The sequence below is a fragment of the Dreissena polymorpha genome, chromosome 1 (assembly GCF_020536995.1).
Source record: "Dreissena polymorpha isolate Duluth1 chromosome 1, UMN_Dpol_1.0, whole genome shotgun sequence".
In the NCBI taxonomy this organism is placed as follows: domain Eukaryota; kingdom Metazoa; phylum Mollusca; class Bivalvia; order Myida; family Dreissenidae; genus Dreissena; species Dreissena polymorpha.
This window is the reverse complement of record NC_068355.1, coordinates 124,032,804-124,053,727: the sequence shown is the minus strand read 5'-3', so window position 1 is coordinate 124,053,727 and position 20,924 is coordinate 124,032,804. Positions and strand designations below refer to the sequence as shown.

The following is a 20,924-nucleotide window of genomic DNA, read 5'->3' as shown; positions in this document are numbered from 1 at the left end:
TAAGATTTAAGTCATGTTAGTATATTGTTTGTATCCCAGTTGAATGTGTAAGAAAACATTCATACTTTCTTATTGTTATTGTTATAACTATTTTATGTTATATGCTTACAACTCTGTCAGACGTTCCAGATTACACTTATGTGTATGTGTCTGTTATCGTTATTCAAAGTGAATTAATGGTATACATGCTTTCAAGAATTTTTACACAATCTTACAGTTATATTCTTAATATAAAAATGTTATAATCGCTCTTTTATTAACTTAAACACGTATTCATATTACGAGATGTGAACTGAGTTTTTAAAAACGTGGTTCGTATAAAAGGTAAGGTTGATATGCGAACCTTGGTGTATGTTTATGATGCTGTATTATCATGAGGTGGATATATGATTATTTTTATTAAAATACAATTTCGGAATGCAAATGGCGAGAAAAGGTTTCGCCTTTGTGTAGAGCAGTTTTTACAAGTATATTAATTACGATATTTTTCTCAGCAATTCATTTTATACAGTTAAGGAAACATACTGTTGAGATAATTGAATAGAGTATAATCTTTTAGATTGAATGATATTCTTATTCCAATATTGGCCTATCCAAAATCATTATACATTCACATATATATGTTGAGTATATAGAGTCAATTATCTATACAGCAATAAACACAGTTACTTTAATTCACATTGTTTAATACATTGCAACAAAATAGTGAACTAATTATGAAAACAGCAGTTTGTTGTCTGAAATATGCAGTAATATGTGCAAACAGATGAGATCAATTGTGGATTAATTGTGCTTCTTAAATTGTTTGGACAACACTGCACAACTCGTCCGATGGCACATATAGTGTCAAATACAACACATGTAATTCATGATTCATATGTTTGCATAGAACCAGAATCACAGAGTATATACCGATTCATTTGCTTTGATTTTTAACATAATGTTATTCTACCTACTGTATTACCAATTGATACCCCAACACCGTCTGACTGCATATTAAAAGTACTCTGTTTCCAGTTGGCGTAAATTAATATCGGATCACGTAGGTTATATTACAATGAATAAAATGTGTAAATGTTTAGAAGGAGCTCTTTAAAGAAGACCCTTATAATTTTCTCTGGTGTATTGTTTTATATGAGAGATGTATATTATCCCACATTTGATTCACAATAAATGGTTTTCTGTTACAGTGCGATCAATGGTCTCCTCAAAATGTGTTTTTCTTTTCCGCAAGCATGTTTATTTGATGCCCGTGGGCATATGGATTTCACTGCGACCAGTACAATTTCGCGTCGTTATCCATGGACATGGCAGTATTTCTGGCATGTTGCATGCCACTAGGACTAGATATAATTTGGAGGCTACATGGTGGTTTATAGAAGAAGGTAACACATACGCATATTTCTCGAAAACGGAGTTTTAAAAGTTGGTAAAACTAATTAAATACACGGTTAAGATATAGCCACAGACTTCGAAACAATAAAGCAAACCAAAAACGAACTTAACAATTCGATTTTATTTTAAAGCCATTGTCCAGGTTGTGCGAGAATGAGTTATGTATAGAGATTCTTCTCTCTACTTCTTGGAAGGTAGAAATCCTGTAATCAAAGATGGAGATAATGTTTAAAACTCTGATGCCTTTAAATAGAATTATTATTTTAGGTGATGAAACAACATTATTGACCTGCTTTGTATATAAGTAAAAAGATCACAATTCAATAGCATACAAACTTATGTAAAAATCTTTCTATATGTCATGCACAACGTATACCTTACCTTAAACCCCAGGATTTTGTATAAAATAAAGTGTGGGGATCCTTTTTAACAACCAACATCTTTTAATCAAACACGTTTTATTTAAATAATTTTAGAAATAATCACAACATTTAAGATTGCCAGATTAAATGGAATTTAAATACACTATAAAATTGTGATTTAATGTTCATTTTGTTAAACACTGGATTCATTGAAAGTATTAAATATAAAAGCTATAAGGCTAAAATGTGAACGTGAGGTAGCTTTTCATCTTGTTATGTGAGGTGAACAAACCTGCTGCAACGGGAGTATTTAAATATGCCAGACAGCATATAATCTGAGTTTTCATTCACCGGTCAAATAAGCCATACGGGTAGGATAATTCGCAAATTAGCAAGCATCAAAGGGAGTTGTGCACATTTTTTGCTAAATGGCATCTTAAAAAATCTAGATACATCATGTATGCATGATATCCAGACAAACAACAAACACTCCTTCTAAGAAAATTATACAAAAAATCAAGTCATCTGTTAACAATCATCAATCAAAATCAGCAAACGATTAAGTGTTAGAAATACTTGTCATCAATAATTGTGTAATTGGGTATTAGTAACATGTATCTTTAAAATACCATAAACAATAATTAATAATTTTCCTGAAACTTCAATAAAAATAACTTTTTTGTTTGTATGATAATGAAGAATCTATCTGAGAAATAATTCTGAATAAATCATATCTACATTTGAACAATTTATATTATGTTTAGAATTGTATGTATTTGTATTTATGCATGTAAATGTTTGGATTATGGAATCGATCACGAGGAAGTCGAGAGGACATCGTCTGATGTCTTTGAGTAATCATGGTGTGGTTTTTGGTGTATTTGAATGTATACCACTATGCTTTAAAAATATAAAGCATATTATATATGTTTTTCATTCAAAATATACCAATTTAAAGTGACGTTCTAATACTATTGTATATTCAAACTAAATTAATTGTTCTTGTTTATTTATGGGACTGGGCATTATTTAATAAAACGAACCTCTAGTATGCGAGTACTGCTGATACAGGATAGGGACATTTTTATGGATTTGGAAAAAAATATAATTAGGTTTGGAAATCGGGCCGGTATTCACTAACCACTCACTGTGGATGAACTTAGAGAAGAACAATATTGTTTTAATGGTTCAGCTGCTTCCAACATTTGCATCCACAACAGGACGATTAACTGAGGGTCGCCCTTAAAGTGAAGTGGATACTTAGGGAATGTACTCCGCAAAAGCGATCTGAAAAATTTCGTGTCAGGAAACAGCTACATGAACTTCAGCAAACAGGTTTTAAAGTACTTATTAGTCCTGTTCGCTGAAGCTAACCCTTTTTTCAAATGGCTACCATAGTCGTTAAATACTCATAACGCGCTAGAAATTATTTCGAACTCTGTTTAGGATACTACAAGGTAATCGTTATAAATTCATATATTGACATGCAGCATGTCAAGCGAATGGAAATAGACAAATGTATCAACCAATACCGCAAAATGTCTCAAAAAGACATAAGATGTACACTAAGGCCACCATTGTTGTTAGAATTTGTGACGAGAGTTAAATTCAAATATTTTCGAAGCAACATTGACCACGTGATCAGATTTGTAAACACAACTTTCCATTTCCGTTTTGCAATTATTGTTTAATAAGTCTTACTAGCGTAAATATTGTTTCAATGTTGACGTTTATTGTAGTATTCCTTGGTTATGCATACAAATTATGCTTTGTTCCTTAAACAAGCACTAGACAGGTTAAACTCCATAGAATTCTGTTTTCATTCAAAGCAGAGAGAGCAAGTTGTGTTACTAAAAATAGGTTAAAGGTAACATGACTGTAAAATACCAAGTGATTATTATTCCTAAATGATTTCTATTTTCCAACACTCGCCACATTTGTAATGAAAAAGTTATTTTAAGTTGTATTTAGACAGAATCTTGTCAAACGTAAGCCCTATAGGTGTAAACGTTATTTATCTTTCCATATATGCTGCCAATATTAGTAACTTCCGCACCGAAAAAGTAACTTGGAAAGTTTTGCGGTGCCTGTTCATCAATTGTGAAGTTCTGGGAGACTTTGCTTGGATGTTTTTCTATAACACTATGTCGGGAAAGGTCAGATAATATAAAAACGACATTTTAACTTAAGTCAAAGTATCCAGAACTAGTTAAGACATTGTTTATAAATCTTCTGGTGTATTTTTATTATCGGAGTTTCATGTTGATCACGTTGAATGTTTAGCTTTAAATAACATTTTTAAACAATATGTGTTAAGAACCAACTGATTACACTAATGGTCACACTTAATTTGTCAACTTGTGAGCGAGAATTTCTCAGACAGCAGTATTTACCGGACGTTCTATTTATTTCGTGTATTGTAACCTTAAACAGAATTTGCTTCGTGACATAGGCCTACTTATAGACGCTTGTTTTCTTAAAGTAAACAGTATCAATTCGTTAAAGGACAAGTATTATAGTTTACAAATATCAATGTTTACAAATTTCGTCTTAGTGAAATGGGACCCCTCGCTGGGCATATGAATAGCACTCGCATGCGCAAACAAATTCAATAACTGAGGTTCGATCTGTTTTCATGAGATTTTTGTTCGTCTGTTACAATACACAAGATCTCATTTTTTTATTGCAACTTCTTATTTAAACAAAAAACTGATGTGGTCATCACACATGAATATTTGTATATTGATTTTTTACATTGAATACTCGCCACACATTGTCGTATATGAATTGCTAAATAACAAGTTACTTAAAGGGAAACAAATCAATTTTACCACTATACATTCACTATTTGGATTTTATCCCTTGAATATTTATTAATGCCCGTGTTTTCACTTACCGAATTAAAAAATATTCCGGTTATATTAAAGCGATGAGCGTCATCACTTGTCAAGAAGACATTGAGCATGATATTCTGGTATACATTACTATTCGAAACAAACTGTAACTCTATTTACACAGGCAGAAGAAGACATGTTGCACCGTAACAAAAATATATTCACATCATTTTAACGTTTCATATAAGAAAAATATCATTTTAACTATAATTTGTTGCGATTTGTTCAAATTATATAAATGTCCGGAAAATACTCCTGTAAAATTACCTTCCTTCACTGACCCCATATTCGGGCCTCGTGCGCACATCAAACCACGGCTTTGTTTACATTCACTTGTAGATGATGAACCCATGATATATCAGTACATTTTTCATGCCGTATTCCATTTATTAAAAAAATATTCAATGAACAACCCTATTTTTGTCCGAGAAATATATATTTCCCACATGTATTACAGGTTAAAGACTTCGTTTCAATGCTCCTTATGGTTTTACTTAACATAAATGGTTATTCTTTTGTTGTGGACTAATCACTAGGAAGACGTATACAATGTAACAAAAGCATTACCTTATTTCATGTTCGAGGATAAACTGTAGTACACTTAAGAGTTTTTAGCGTAAACACTTATCTGTTTATGTCGAAATGTAAACAACTCTATAGACACATAGACGTATTGCCCACAGGCGCTCGATGGCAATGTGCTTTTTTTTGTTTTGTTTTATTCATTTTTTTTTAGTTACCCTTGTTTATTATAATGCATTCACATACTAAATCAATAAAAATCTTCCGACAAAACGTCTTCTTAAAAAAGATAGTTCGACTATGTAAATAGATATTTACAAGGTAGGGCACTCGCAATTTTCTCAAACACCGGAAGTGCGCCATTACCCATAATTAAATCGCTGTCACCCCGCTCGCTTTTTGAAATGCGCGCGCAGGCCGGGAATCTCGCTCTTTCTCTTAGTCTTTGTTTACAATTTGATACTGTTTATAAAAAGTATTCTGGTGTAGTTTAAAAGGGAAATCTGCATGCATAATTGTTAAGATACATAATACTGTACTTGGATTTTTTTTTTGAGTGAGTGAAACAATAGTTACAGGGATTTATCACATCGTCTGTGATTTGTTACTTTCTTATTTTAACTCATTGTGACAATTGTGATAAAATATCACCCTGGACCATCTTATTAAATATGATCATTCAATTACTTAAAAAACAAAACAAATTTTAAGTACAGTATTATGTAAAATATTAACGAACGGATGTGTTTTCTTTGATTTATTACGATACATTTTTTGAAGACAAAGGCTTAATACAGCGATACGCGGTATCCCCAGTATATATCACGAAATATTACTCGCATGTTAACAACAATTGTGCGTTAAAATATTTTCAGAAGAAGGTGAACAACTTTTTATTGGTGAGAAGAATGTGTTGTTATTTTATCATCATTAAACACTTCTGAATATATTGTGTTGTACTTTATGTTTACTCCTGGACAAGAAGCCTAATGAATTTCGAAATAAATTTTTAATTTTTGAACGCACCATGTCCAAATTAAACAAATGCAGCCCGCAACTACTACTACTACTACTACTGCTACTACTACTACTACTACTACTACTACTACTATTACAATTACTACTACTTCTACTACTTTTACTACTACTATTAATACTACTACTACTACTACTTACTACTACTACTACTACTACTACTACTACAACTACTACTACTACTACTACTACTACTACTACTACTACTACAACTACTACTACTACTACTACTACTACTACTACTACTACTACTACTACTACTACTACTACTACTACTACTACTACTACTACTACTACTACTAGAGCCTTTAAACACCATAATAGCATTCAAGACAAAAATGAAGTTCAATTTAATCAAGTATAGACTTAAACAAATTTTCAATTTAAAGGAATTTACTTTAGTTTTCACTAAGGAGCTTTGTGGATAGGACCCCTGGGGGAGTTTATGTCTGTTAATGTAGTAGTCCCATTATGTGGAGTGTATCGTGCACCAATTATGCACGCTTTCGATCAATTCGGGCCTTTACCAGGTATGGTAGTTTTTCGTCGTTCCTGAATTGTTTGTGGAAAATTGATCACTGATGCATTTGTTAGAGGAACGAGGATTATTTAATTCTTAAATATATCCCAATTTGTGCGTTGCGTTTTGATTGTACAGATGGTACTCATAGTACAAGAATCGGCGTCGGCACCAATTGTGTGCTTTCTTTTTCCGAGCGAGTATAAGTGCAATCAATAAATTGAAACAATATGATGCTTGATTCATTACCACGTCATATTAGCGATGCCTCAGTTAAAGTGATACTTAGTTTTTTTTATGTTATTGTAAAATGTATAATCAAATATATGTTTCTGTTGTGTTTTTTTTCAATATCATTATAAAGGCTAGGCTGCAGTATACTGCTAGAAAGATTTTCTTAAATGTGCAACTTCCAAGTATCCCGAATAAACATTTTTAAAATGTTATGCACGACCCACATACAAATTGTATTGCAGAATAACCCACACTGGAATTCATTCTTTGTAACTTAACATTTTCCGCTTGTCCTGAAATGATGATTTATAGGCACGATACTGAAAAACATACTAATAAATCAGCTTGTCTACTTAACGCGGCGATAAATCATTTCAGAATGTTAAAGGCTTATTTGGATTGGGTTTCCCAAAACGACTATTTTTGTATTTGCGTCATTTTTTAAATAGCGCATTCCATAATTTTATTTTAAAGGAACTTTTTCACATTCTTGCCATCTTTGTAGTACGCAATTTGAGGTCTTAACTTGATCGATGTAAGGATACAAATCAAAGAGCTGAAGCATCAATGCATGAACAAGATTTTGAATAATACAATTAAATAGACCATGCCGTCGTGATTCATACAGAGGACCTTGTAATTACGTAGATTGTCCATGTGTATCCATCAACAACTGCAACGAAACTTTTACGCTTTATATATTGTTTTTTTCATATGATAGTTGCTCATACAAGAAACGGTATTTACATTCATTTTTTTGCGTTATTATTAACCTGCTTAAACTATAATTCATCTATTGTAGAAATATGAAAAAATCAATGTGTAAATCAGTCCCTTTAAAAATTATGTTCGTGCCAATTTGTATGATCTCATATCTATTTTTATATGGTTCATGGAAATCTGATCTGTTTAATCTGTATACAAAATCAACTGTTTTGTTTGTGTAGTGACAGAGAAATAAGTGTCATTGGAGACGTTCGCATGCATGCACCATTTTTGTGGATATTTACAATACAGTTTTCTTCCGCTTTTGACTACGCAGAAAAGGCAAGAACATATCTTTCTTAATACTAAATATAAAGTTATAATAATAATAATAATAATAATAATAATGATAATAATAATAATAGTACTTAATGCATTACTACATAAAAATGTATTTGCTATTCTAGTTATCATCAGGTATGATTTATGCATGTATGCACGTTTTCAAAGTACAACTTGCTATCATTAAGCTGACAAAGACCGCTGTGTAAGAATACTGGCAGTTTAAATTAAAACTTTCAATGCAGGTGATAACATAAAACTTCAATCGATAGTACAGATCTAAGATTGGTTATTAACCTCGTGTGATTTTGCTTCCTTCCATAAATGATCGACATTCCGATTTTTTTCCGAGTGTGTGCATACAAATACAAATCGGTATAAATCAAAATAAGGAAGCAAACTTATACGCGCTAAGACTTGTATATAAAGCCTTCACGACGTAGAGGTGGAGTGTTGGCTTTGACGACATGAAGTCTGGGTAAGGTGGCCGAAAATGTCAAGTTTTTCGTTATTGATATTATAATTATTAAAATGTTTAAATAAATTTATGAATTGACATTTTCAAAAAATACGAAAGCATGAAAAAGTCCCTATATTCATAAAGTAAACAATTCCCTTTTTTAACATTATGGACACTATATGTTAAATTCCAAGGTGAAACAACTAGTGCCTTCATGATCTGTGTATGAACCATGTTAATACATTTCTTGTTACAAATTAAGTTGATTATTAAAAAACACCATTTTCACTTATTTAAACATACGTTTGCATAATTTAAGTATTGGTTGAAATTATGGAAACAAGGTACAACTAGGAAAATATATGGAAACTAGGAAATTCTGAATATCATTGCTTAGGTGGGCAATATGAACTATGAAACTATATAAACTACATTTTATCCATACTTGTAAAAAGTTAATAATAGGTGTATATGAAATCATGTATATTGGATAAGTTAATAAAACATCTTAAATACTCTACTTAAGCGTTTCTAGGGCCTATTCATTTTTTTATTGTTTCCTGCAGATATATGTTTCAAGTCGACAATTCAATATAATAAGTCTCAAGCCTGACACCATTACAAAAGTCTGTATCTTTCTCATTAGCTTCCTAATGTTAAATTATTTCTGTTATTACATCGAATGTACATACATGTGTACATTTGAAGGGGGCTTAAATAAATTGTTGTTATTCCTCTAACGCATCTTAGAATCATCTTAATGTAACCTATAACAAGTAAATATTCAAAATATTGGTTGTAATTTAGAACATTGTGGAGATGTTTACTCTATGGCATTTGTCTTGTTGAGGGGTCGCGGGTGTTTTTATTGAACGGTAAGCCGGTTGCAATGTTTATACCCTGGCTGTGCATTCATTTATTTTTCGCAACCTCTAAACACTAAAACACTGTTAAAGTAATTTTGACCGTGAACATTAACCACACAAACAATATCTAGCATCATTTCACTTTGTTACCGTTGACACTTTAAAATTAAAATTATATCTGGTTGGTAATTGGGTTTAGAAACAGAGGTTGGCGTTTTTTCTGAATATGTTTCGCGAAAGAATCGAAAACAAGAATCGTTTTTCGAACTTTATTTGGCATCTGCATTAGTACAATTATTTTCTCATTACTAATTGAAGTAAATATTGTTACTGATTCAATAAATAACTTGTATATATCTAATATAGTAATAGCTTTGCCATTTTAATGTACAATCATACATTCATTTGATCCAATGATTTGTTTACAACATGCACTTATCATTACAAAGACATCACGAGTGCCTTGTGTTGTTAGCTCAAGTGATCAAAGGTCTTCGACCATACATCATGCATATGCCCATTCGTCCGGACATGGGTGTGCTTGAAATTATATTTTAATGGCATTACCTCTTAGGCCGACTGCTATGAATATAGGAGCTATGAAACTCAAGAAACATTATCGTATGAGAAATCAGTGCCACCGTCCGCTTGTCGTTATTTTACGGGAAATGACCGACTGTTTGGATAAAACATGACAATACATAGAGTATTTTAACGTCTTTAATAAAGCTGCTGAGAGCTACACTTGTTATTAAGCTTGCACAACGTCGTGTCAAATTTGTTCAAACGAACGTATGACTCGTCAAGTAGATTGAAATGGTTCCTTGTTATTATGCTATTGTATGACTTTGCTATTTTTATATTAGTAATTTAATCAATCAGACTCATTACTTTGCTATTTGTGATATAGTCACAATGTTATTAATAAGACTCAGGAAAGTTCGTTTTCCTCTCTTTTGAATAACGGTAACCACAGTAATCACAATTATTTATTTACGTAATTTATTTTAGTACACATGTCGAGATATTTGGAATTCGATATTCGAAACAGTCAATGAAATCCTAAATATATTTTATTCGATTATCATGATGAAGTGGTGTGTAATGGCGAACGCGATTTTATTAGATTTTTACTCGAAACTAGTCATAAAATAAATGGAAACAAAATACGAACGTATAAATTATACACGCCTAATTAATCAGTAAATCAGGATGCGTTGCAATTGAAAAAAAAAAACAACAAAATACAAATTAAATGTCTACATAAAAGGCCTAATATAAAAGTACATTAAGGTCGGTTTTGCCTTAACGATACTGTGTTAATGTCTAAATATGTAAATTATTTTAATATAAATAGAATACATGTTTATGTATTAAGATGGGCGAAGTCGAACTTGATTTGCGACAACCCGCTTTAGAAGAACAGTCTGTCGGTTGGTTGGTGAAGGTTGGTGCTGCGATGGACATCTATATAGAAAATGTCAGCGGAAAGAGGAAGACCATCATCGATTCGATATTCCGTATGCCTTTGATTGGCTTAATGATTGTCTGTGCGACACTTGGACCGTTCTCGGACAATCGTCTGTTAGATCTTCCGCTTAGTCTTATTCGAATATATTGTAAGCTATGTGATTTTATGTATGTGTTAGTTTAAAACGTAAGAATTGCCTCTATAAAATAAGAAACACATATTATGAATTATTGAAAAACGAAGTCAGTTTATTTTGAATGCAGTACTTAAATATTTCTTTATCCATGTTTTTCAGCATGTTTACTTTGGCTCGTTAACATCAAAGCAGGACTTCAAACTTTGTTCCCGGCGTACCGAGATATGCTGATGTGCATCTTAGCATCTTGGCTATCGCAAGCTGTTTATTGGACCCTCAGAAGCAACCTTGATGGACAATGTTTTCAAGACATATTTGGCATAAACATTTCTAAAGAATCTGTTGATAGTAATTTGCCTTTACTAACAGCTTTGGTCTTAAGTTCGTTTCATTTAAAGTATTGCTCAAAATGGGCTGTGTTGTTAAATGTCTTTCCAATTGCGGTCATTTATTTACCTGTTTTTAATGAATCACGTCTTCTTACTGAAATATATTTCTGGAGTACCCAAAGTGTATACATTATGTTTCTTTCCGGTCTTGACGAGTATTATGATGAAGTAGAAAATGTAAGATTACAAAAGATTATTTCAAAAATAACACTACAGCTGCAGAATGAGACGAATGAGGAATCAGTAAGAATATCTTCTGAAAGGCTGCATGAGTATATCAATGTATATAACCAACGTAAATCTAATATAAATTCGATTGTGATGCAGAGCATGTTTCATTGGGTTAACCTTGCCATCGTCCCTTTCATAATACAGTTACTGATAGTTGTTCTTCTTTCTGATCTTGAACTTTCTGGCTTCATACCGTTGTACCGTTGCGTCTCTAAAAGCCCATTAAACTTTGTTTCCGCTATTGGGTTAGCGTCTTTAATTTCAAAACTATTTGTCTACAGTATGTATGTTGTAATTCGATTCATAGGCATCCAGCCCAGCCAGTTAAATTTTGACGTATTACATTATTATATCGCTTTCGGATCACTATCGCTGTTTCACGACACAGACTTCGTTTTTCTAGATACTTATTCGAGACAAAGCATTTTTCCATTAATACTTGTTTGTTTTCTATCTATAGTGATTTGCGTTACCATAGATAAAGTTGATGATGAGATAATAGGCATTGTGAATGAAGGTGCTAGTGGGAAAATGTTTATGTTATTCCGAATTTTGACAACTTCGGTAATACTTATTGTTGGTTACATATACATCTCAACAACTGTAGCAAACTATTCAGTGCTAAGTGTATGGACTTACATGTTCTTAACCAAAAGCAGCTGTGTTTTAGTGAAATGTGTAGGCCTTTTTCTGAGCAACATTTTACTTTTAATATCACATTTTCCGTTTCGTTTCCAAGATCATGCGATGAACATGTCTGAACATATGAGTGTAATCAAAATGTGTGCACTTTTTATAGACAACGCTATTCACTTTTACACTCGCATGTTTTGTCCGATTATGACTTCATGGTTCCTGCTCAGACTTCCTATCAATCTCATCGGCTTTGTGGCCACCTTAGTATTAGCGCAGAAAGACTGGAAAAACTATTCATTTCACAGCAATGTCCGAGCTTTCATAGATGGACTACCAGATATCTTACAAAATAATGAATGTTTAATATGTAGGGCTCCTCTGGAAGTGTGCAAACAATTACCTTGTCAACACATGTATCACGGCGACTGTTTAAAGAGATGGTTTCGTAAACGAATTACGTGTCCTTTATGTAATGCACAGTTTGAAATACCACAAGCTCAAACATTTATTGGTAATGTGTTTTCAAACATAACACATCGCATATTCAGAAGGTGAATAGGCTAATATAAGCAATGTGCACGTCGGATCATTCATAGGTAATGAAGTGGAAACAAATATTCGAAACAAAATCGTGATAAAAAGATAAATACTGGAAATTTTATTTTAGCTAAATTGATTAAAGTATGCTTTTCTTTGGAGTGTGTTGCATGTTTGCATGTCTAGCAAATGCAAACGAAAAACAAGATGTAAAAATGACAATTTTAAAAGGTAAATCATGCTATTGATGACGTTGGTGAGTTTTTTATCAACAAATTTCCGTATTTCAACAAAGGGTTGTCCGCAAAACTTAAACCTACATGATCTGCGCATGTGACACATTGCTTTTTGTAACACGTAACTGTAAATGCAGCGTAACGACGAAAAAGTTATTGGGAAAAAAACATGTTTAATTGATACTTATTTTGAAATGATAATATAATAGTGCGAGATGCCAAATAATGAAAAAATATATATAAAAAGGTAAAAACTGATACATTAACCAGAATTATCAGATGCATAATTGTCATGTGTTGCTTTTAATGTGTATATTATAATTTATGTCATTCATACAATAAAGTGACACATTAAATATCGTTTTATATTCTAAGAGCTTAAAAAAACTAAAATTTATGGCTTTCTTTGGCTGTTTGGCTGTGCTAAGATTTGCATTTTTGCTACATTATTTCATGTATCGTTTGTATATTAATTTTGTATGAATTTATGTTTCATTTAATTTTCTAAAAGTATAGCATTTTATGAGTGTATTCTTAAAATTAATTTGTCGTTGCTTTAATGTGTGTTAATGGAGTATTTTAATTAGTAGAACTTTTGTTGTACGTGATATCTGTGTTAGTAATAGTTCACCCTGACTCTCACTTGCGTTATATCATACGTGTTTACTATTCGTTTTCATATTTAGATTTCCTTGATTTTTAATATACGGATATAATGATCATATAAGTATGTTAATTTTACATTTTGACCATATTTCTGCTTGTGTAGTTGCAAACTTTACCTTTCTTTACAATGACAGAATAAAAATAGTTTCACGTATAAATCATGCATACAGTTTTAATTTATAACAAGTGTTTAATACATATAATTGTTGAATATTATTCTAAAATTTTATCATGACGTTTTTCTCCATACATATTATAACTTTAATATTTACAATTATTCTTAATTGCGTAGATTTAACACCAAATATTTTAAATAAAATTACAAAAAGGTACTCGACGCGTGCTTATCTCGGTTATCGTCGTCTTTGTCGAAATCGTAAATATTTGGCAAAAGGTAATCAAAATAATTATGTAGCTGGATTCGTACGGAAGATGACCAGTGAGTTTCTACAAAATTTAAATGTAGAAACAGGGGCTTTATTAGCCATTCGATCCAAGTACACGCAACGATATTTGTGGGTGCTTTTTATTGGCATTCGAATCTTAAGATAATAGGCCACCGTGTCGTATAAGGTATTGATTGTTATTAAGAAGTATTAACCCCAATTTACTCGCGGCCAGTTACACATGGATACATATTCTTACTTCAAAGATGCAATATAACCTTATCAATATACGTCAGTATTTAGAAAGTGCTTATATGTGCTTATTGACTGCTTGATCCGCTCAAATGATTATTCAGGAAATCGTCGACCTTTAATAATGAATTGATATAATTATATGGTATATTTTGTTTCTGCTTTAATTCTCAACATTTCATTATCTCAATTGAATAATACGTTCTATACGTACGGGTAAAGTGGACCTACGTATAGTGTCGTCAATTTTCTCTTCAACGACTTATTGGAAATAAAATATTGACGATGTAATTAAATTCCAAATCCCTGTCTAAAAGGGAAAGTTTAATACGTGGCTCCCAATTTTACGTGTATTTGCTCACGTGTAGTGTTGAAGTGAGTATAACTAAAAATAATTATATACTAGATTAACAGAAAGGCCAACAGCCTTAGGAAGTCAAATTTTAGCTGATCTGAGCACAAGGTTCCCATGGTGAGCTTTTTTGATCACCTTTTGTTCGTTTGTTGCGCGTCGTCCGTTGTGCGTCGTCAATATTTACCGTGAGAACACTCTAGAGACATCAATTATTACACATTTCTGAATAAACTTGGTCAGAAATTGTCCTCGGCCGAGTTCAAAACTGGGTCACGTGTAAAAACTATACCACTTTGTCCAATTAAAGGAAAAAATGGAAAAACTCCGGATGTCATATCGTTTGTCCAATTTAATGAAACTTGCTCACGACAAAAGTTTAAATGACAGCTCGGCTGAGTTTGAAAATTATTTCGGTCTATTTGCCGGGGAATAGGACAGATTTCTGATGTGGCTTGAGTCAAAACTTCGAACTTACATTATTTGTCATATTTTCATGAATTTTGCTCAGAATTGTTGCTGTTTTGATTTATAAGTATCTTGAGTTCGAATTGTTCCGGTTCGTTGAACTAATGGCCCCAAGGGACAAGGAAGTTTTCCTAATAAGGTTATAGTGAAATTTTGAGCAACCAGAAGTCAAATTGTTTGTCCAATCATCATGAAGTTTGCTAAGAGCATTTATTTGAATAATATATTTACTAAGTTCATAAATGGTTCCGGTGTTGAAAAAACATGGCCGTAGATGGGCTAGGCAGTATAATTATTTATGGCTATAGTTAATACATATGGACATTTTAGAATTTGTGAAATTATCATGAACCTTATCCATCGTTAGAATTGCATCTATATTGAGTTTGTAAATGGTTTCGGTCCACTGGAAAACATGGCCATCAGTGGGCGGCGCAGTTTTCCTTATGTTTCTTTATTGAAACATCGTAAACACCCTTTAAATCACATGTGTGTTCAATCTGCATTAATCTTGCTCAGAATATGTGTACTAATGATTTCTCGGCAGATATCAAAATGGTTCGGGGCATTTGAAAAACATGACCGCCATGGGACGATGCAATTTTCAAAATATTTCTTCCAAAATTCATTAAACTTGCTCAGAACATTTGTTTTAATGGCATTTCGGTCATTTTGGATATTGCTCCAAGGGACAGGGCAGTTTTCTTATTATTTCAAAACCTTGTGAACTTTGTAATTCACATGGTTTATCTCAATGTGCATAAAATTTAATCAAAATATTTGTTTTGATGCTATCTCAGCCGAAGTTTAAAAAGGTTTCGATCCGTAAATAAACATGTTCGTAATGGGGGCTGAGAACTTTTCCTTATAAGGATATAGTAAAGTAGGCTGAACACACTAGAAGTCACATGCTTTGTCCATGGTAATATAATGTTCCCAGAAATTGGTTTGAATGATATCTCGGTAAGTATGTATATGGTTCAGGATCCCATGAACACCTGACATGAAGGAGACGGTGCAGTTTTTTCTTAATTATATGGATATCGTGAAACCGTGTGAACACTCTGGAAGTAACTTGTGTTTTGTCCACTCTTCGAGAAACTTTTCTTAGAACAATTGTTCTTATACGGATATCTTTCAAAAATGGTTTCGGTCTTTTGAAAAACATAGTCGCAAGGGGACGTGGCCGTTTTCCTTATATGGCTGTAGTGAAATACGTGAACACTCTAGAAGTCAAATTTGGGAGTTCAATTTGTTGAAAACTTGAAAGAACATTTTTACTCATAATATCTCAGTCAAGGTGTAGACCTCGTTGCCCTATAATTTCTATATTAAAGTCAGGTACAAAATAACAGCTTTAAGGGCAACTCTTTAAAGTCTTTCGAACGTGTGCATACAGCTATCATTATGAATTTGTTAAGTGCTTTTGAACTTGTTTAGATATTGTAGGTGTGTGAAATATTAATTAAACTGTATTATACTTCAGTAAATCATCTTTGTTAACATTATAGTTGAATGCAGATTTGAACAGACTAAATAGCAACTTCGGGTTTTAGTTGTGTAGTTTGTGTATAGCTATATTAAAGGGGCCTTTTCACAGATTTTGGCATGTATTGAAGTTTGTCATTAAATTTTTTATATTGATAAATGTAAACATTGGATATAAAAAAATCCATTAAAAACAAGAATAAAATTAAAGAAAGAAAATAAGTAACCCGCAACGGGACGCGAACCAATGACTGCTGGAGCAAAAGTCTATCGCTTAGACCACTCGACCATCCGTGTCCATAAGATGAGTAACGTATTTTATACCTCATATAAGCAATCCTCGTATCACAAAATATAACGACAACAACAGAACTCTCCAAATTATTCAATCGTCTCGAGTTGCAACGCTTTAAAAGTTTTAGGTTTTTAAATCGTCAAAAGATGCATATAATGGATATTTCAGAGCATGGTAAATGTTCAGTATTACTGTTTCCTCACAAATATCATTTCTACAACGAAAATTTGCGAATCTGAAACATTTTTCTTATTTTTTTTTCAATTTACCTAAACGTGAAAAGGCCCCTTTAAAACGATTCATCGATTTCCTGCTAAAGCCCCTATTTGTAAAGAATCGCCTGCACATACATGTACTTATTTGCATTCTTATACGAGTTCGGCGCCAATGTTCTTGATGTAGAATGCGATGTAAAGTTTAACATTAAACATGCGCACGTAATTTAAGCGTTCTAGTAAACTATTTTTATTGTCTTTATAAATTGTTAATAAATATAGGCTTAAGATTTCGATAAAGACCCGTTTCACTAAAACTATTAAAAACAGCATTAGTTGCAACTGAACATTTTTAATTTATTTTATTGTTTTCTATGTCAATACAACGACATTACACTTAAATAAAGTAAGCATGGATGATTGTTATAAAATACAAAGTTACGAATCAAACAAAAAACTTATTCTAGTCATCTAAAAATTAATAACAGTAATGTAATAACTTAATAACTTGACCGTATACTGCATTTACTCTCAGAAAGCGACTATATTGTTCCATACTGCGGTATACAACTCGCCAAAATATTTATGGCTAAAACTAAATAGGTTTTATTAATAATTTGCACACGATATATTTGAATTCATTGACTCTTAAATAATACACATGGCATGGTTATGAAAGTATTAACAAAACCAGTAACAAGTAATCACCACAAAACTACGAACGGATGGCTATTGCTGATAGACTGTCTGGGCGGGTAGAGCTTTCAGTTAACAATGGGAACGTCGCAGTACCTTGCTGAAGATGAGGAAATCTTTCTTTGTAATTATATCGATCAAATGACGATGCGTGTTTTTCTTTTGCTAGTCACGAATATCAAGTGCTTTGCATTCTCAATAACAGAAGAAAGAGTTGATTCTTATACATTTGAAAAGGATGGGTTATCAAGGAAGAGCTAATGTGAGAAGCGATTTCCCGAAATCGTTCAAAGACGCCCGGACGCGTTAGGAAAATGACGGGCTATAATGGGCAGTGCTGACGTAGACAAGGAGTACTTTACAGTTCTCAAACACACGTTAGATGCAAACAATCTTTTGAGAAAGTCAAGCTGAGAAATAACATTAATGAAGCTGTGTTATATCATAATAAATCCACCCAGAAGGTTGTAGTTTATGTTCGTCAAAATTAACACAAACACGTTCTTTATCCCTGTTGCAACAGGTTGATACATTTATGTTGACTGTTATGCGTATGCAGCTGGCAGTTCAATAACTTATTTTATTTTATCATAGAGTTAAGCGGGCGGCCCATAACACACGATCAGTCCTGAAAATGCAATATATTCGTCATATGAGTAACAATTTACGAATCAACAAATGTATTTTGGCTTGAAACGTTCTGCACCTGCAATCCTGCAATACCCATTGTACATCCTTGTATAACATCAAAAACATATTGGATATATATGTCTATCACTACAATAATTATTGATTCACCAATAAGGTGACACTATGTCTAGTCTTACAATCTGACTTATTCGACTAACGCACGAGAAAATGAAGTTACTACTATGAAGTTGTTTTGATGTCAACTGATTAGTTGTACATTTTACAAATTTAACACAGTAATGAAAATTCAAATACCAACAAAAATGTTCTGAAATATTTAACACTCACCTAATTTCGTCGGAACACTCAGGCACTGAAGGCCTGGGGCTAGATTTAGTGTGCTTGGGAAGAAGTTTAAACCTTTGTTATCGCTAATTATGACATTATACAACCAAACCACATGTCCTCATCTATACTGATAAGGCAGCTAAAAATAAAATATTTTGTGAACAGGACAAAAATAAACTCTAATTAAAAACCAATGAAAGTGCCGATTTTGATCCAGGACTTCCGCGAAAAGATGTGATGACGTCATATTTCACGTTGATAATGACATCACCAAGCTTAAAGTGACTAAACGTCAGATTTATGTGAAAAATTGTTTTTATTCAGAATGAAAGATTATCCCTAAAATGACAATAAAAAGACAAACACACGTATCCACTATGCCTAAAAAGAAAAACATACGAGCAATGCAACATTCTTTTTATGTCCCCCACCACTATAGTGGGGGACATATTGTTTTTGCCCTGTCTTTTGGTCTGTCTGTTGGTTTGTTTGGTCCAACTTTAACATTTTGCCATAACTTTTGCAATATTGAAGATAACAAGTTCATATTTGGCATGCATGTGTATCTCTTTGAGCTGCACATTTTAAGTGGTAAAAGGTCAAGGTCAAGGTCATCCTTCAAGGTCAACGGTCAAAAAAAATTAAAGCGGCGCAGAAGGGGACTTAGTGTTTCCGACAAACACATTTCTTGTTTAAATAAATTCAATATTGAAAACATTTTATTTTCCAAATACATTAAGTCTTCTTGTTAACAATTGAAAATCCCTTAAATTCATGAAGTTATGACATTTCTTGTACACCCACTGGCAGCGGTCATTTAAGCGTCCGAATGAAAAAATAACCAAAAGATGACCCAACTATGCAATATTCTTCTTATGCAAACAAAGGTGATGTTCAAGCAAATTTCAAAAGAACACATGGTAAATGTACGAATAACAACACAAAATATGTACTTCGAAGTCACATCAGATGCTTTTTTTGGCCCTTGAACATGGCAAAATTTGTAATCCAAATTACCAGTATTATAGAATGCCACAAATATTGTTAAAATATTCAAGAGCAAACACTAAATCGAAGACTGCTACATGCGGAGGGTAAATATGAGCACATTTACTTTACCCATAATTAAATTAATCTGAAAACAGTGCTGAACCGTTTAGATCATGATAAGACGTCACATTCCAGGGCCCTCGTTTGACTTTTTTGGGGCCGAAAGTCGGCTCCAATTCCCCCTCCCCCTTAAATAGTATACTTGTTCCCCTATTTCAGCTAAAAACTCCCCCCTCCAAAAATTATATTTAAATATAGCAATTTTAAGTGTTAAATGGTTGGTTCACGGTAATAAAGAATTTTTTTATCTTCTAAAATTCGCCATTTGCCCCCAAAACGACGCAAAATCACCCCCCCCCCTATAAGGGCCCCGACCCCAGTGGCCCAAAGTGTAGCAAGGGCCCTGCATTCTGTGACATTGTCATCTAATCTGGATCCAAACTGTTTTTTAATACCTTCAAAACTCTAGACAATCTACAGCAACAATATATTTTACTTAATTATTATATTCAGTATTTCCACCCTAACAGAGTCTAGAACTGTCCCAGTGTAAAACGGTGCAATCTCACATAATCTTAAGTACGAACCATTTTGGGGACGAATACAAACGTGAAAAAAAACACCTTTTTTGCTGCCAAATCAAACAGTAATCATAAAGCAGTTCTATTTTTAACTTAGCGGTTGAAAGCAGAAGCTCAGAGACTGTAAGAAAATACAATATTTGTGTATATACTACAGTGCACATAGACGGTGGAGGACTACCGATACTGGTGGCGGAAACGATAACCTTTTGTTCAACTCTATAGATCTGGTTGGGGTTCGTCTACATAGGCAGTGAAGATATTCAACAGCAACAACAACATGGCAGCAAAACACTGTTATTATTGGCGTCTAATAAATCACTTTCAATAGCCTAAAATAGCTTTCTATTACATAATTAACAGATCAGGAAAACACTCATATTACCTTTGTAATTGGTATACAAAAGAAAATCCACTTACTCTGATAAAGAACGGTGTACAGATAGTGTACTTGGTCTAACGTAGAACTTTTCGCGCTCGATTTGCGCGCTCGATCTGCGCAGTAAAATACCATATTCGGTTATTT

The 20,924-nt window shown here is 32.8% G+C and overlaps 2 protein-coding genes across 3 annotated transcripts in view; one reads left to right on the top strand and one right to left on the bottom strand.

The window, feature by feature from the left end:
• The window catches only part of LOC127848383 (calcium-responsive transcription factor-like), a 211,335-nt gene that overhangs the window by 93,056 nt on the left and 97,355 nt on the right, over positions 1-20,924 (bottom strand). The window lies entirely within an intron of this gene.
• On the top strand, positions 7,889-13,765 carry LOC127848379 (RING finger protein 145-like). Its single transcript, XM_052380808.1, has 3 exons — positions 7,889-8,009; positions 10,714-10,954; positions 11,102-13,765. The coding sequence occupies exons 1-3, from the start codon at positions 7,944-7,946 to the stop codon at positions 12,751-12,753; spliced, it is 1,959 nt and encodes a 652-aa protein (XP_052236768.1). The 5' UTR covers positions 7,889-7,943; the 3' UTR covers positions 12,754-13,765.

Excerpts from the sequence above, each read along its gene's own strand:
- LOC127848379 (XM_052380808.1), top strand. The coding sequence starts at position 7,944 with ATGCATGCACCATTTTTGTGGATATTTACAATACAGTTTTCTTCCGCT. Across the intron at positions 8,010-10,713 it reads CTTTTGACTACGCAGAAAAG|ATGGGCGAAGTCGAACTTGA; the intron begins GCAAGAACATAT and ends TTATGTATTAAG. Across the intron at positions 10,955-11,101 it reads TAGTCTTATTCGAATATATT|CATGTTTACTTTGGCTCGTT; the intron begins GTAAGCTATGTG and ends CATGTTTTTCAG.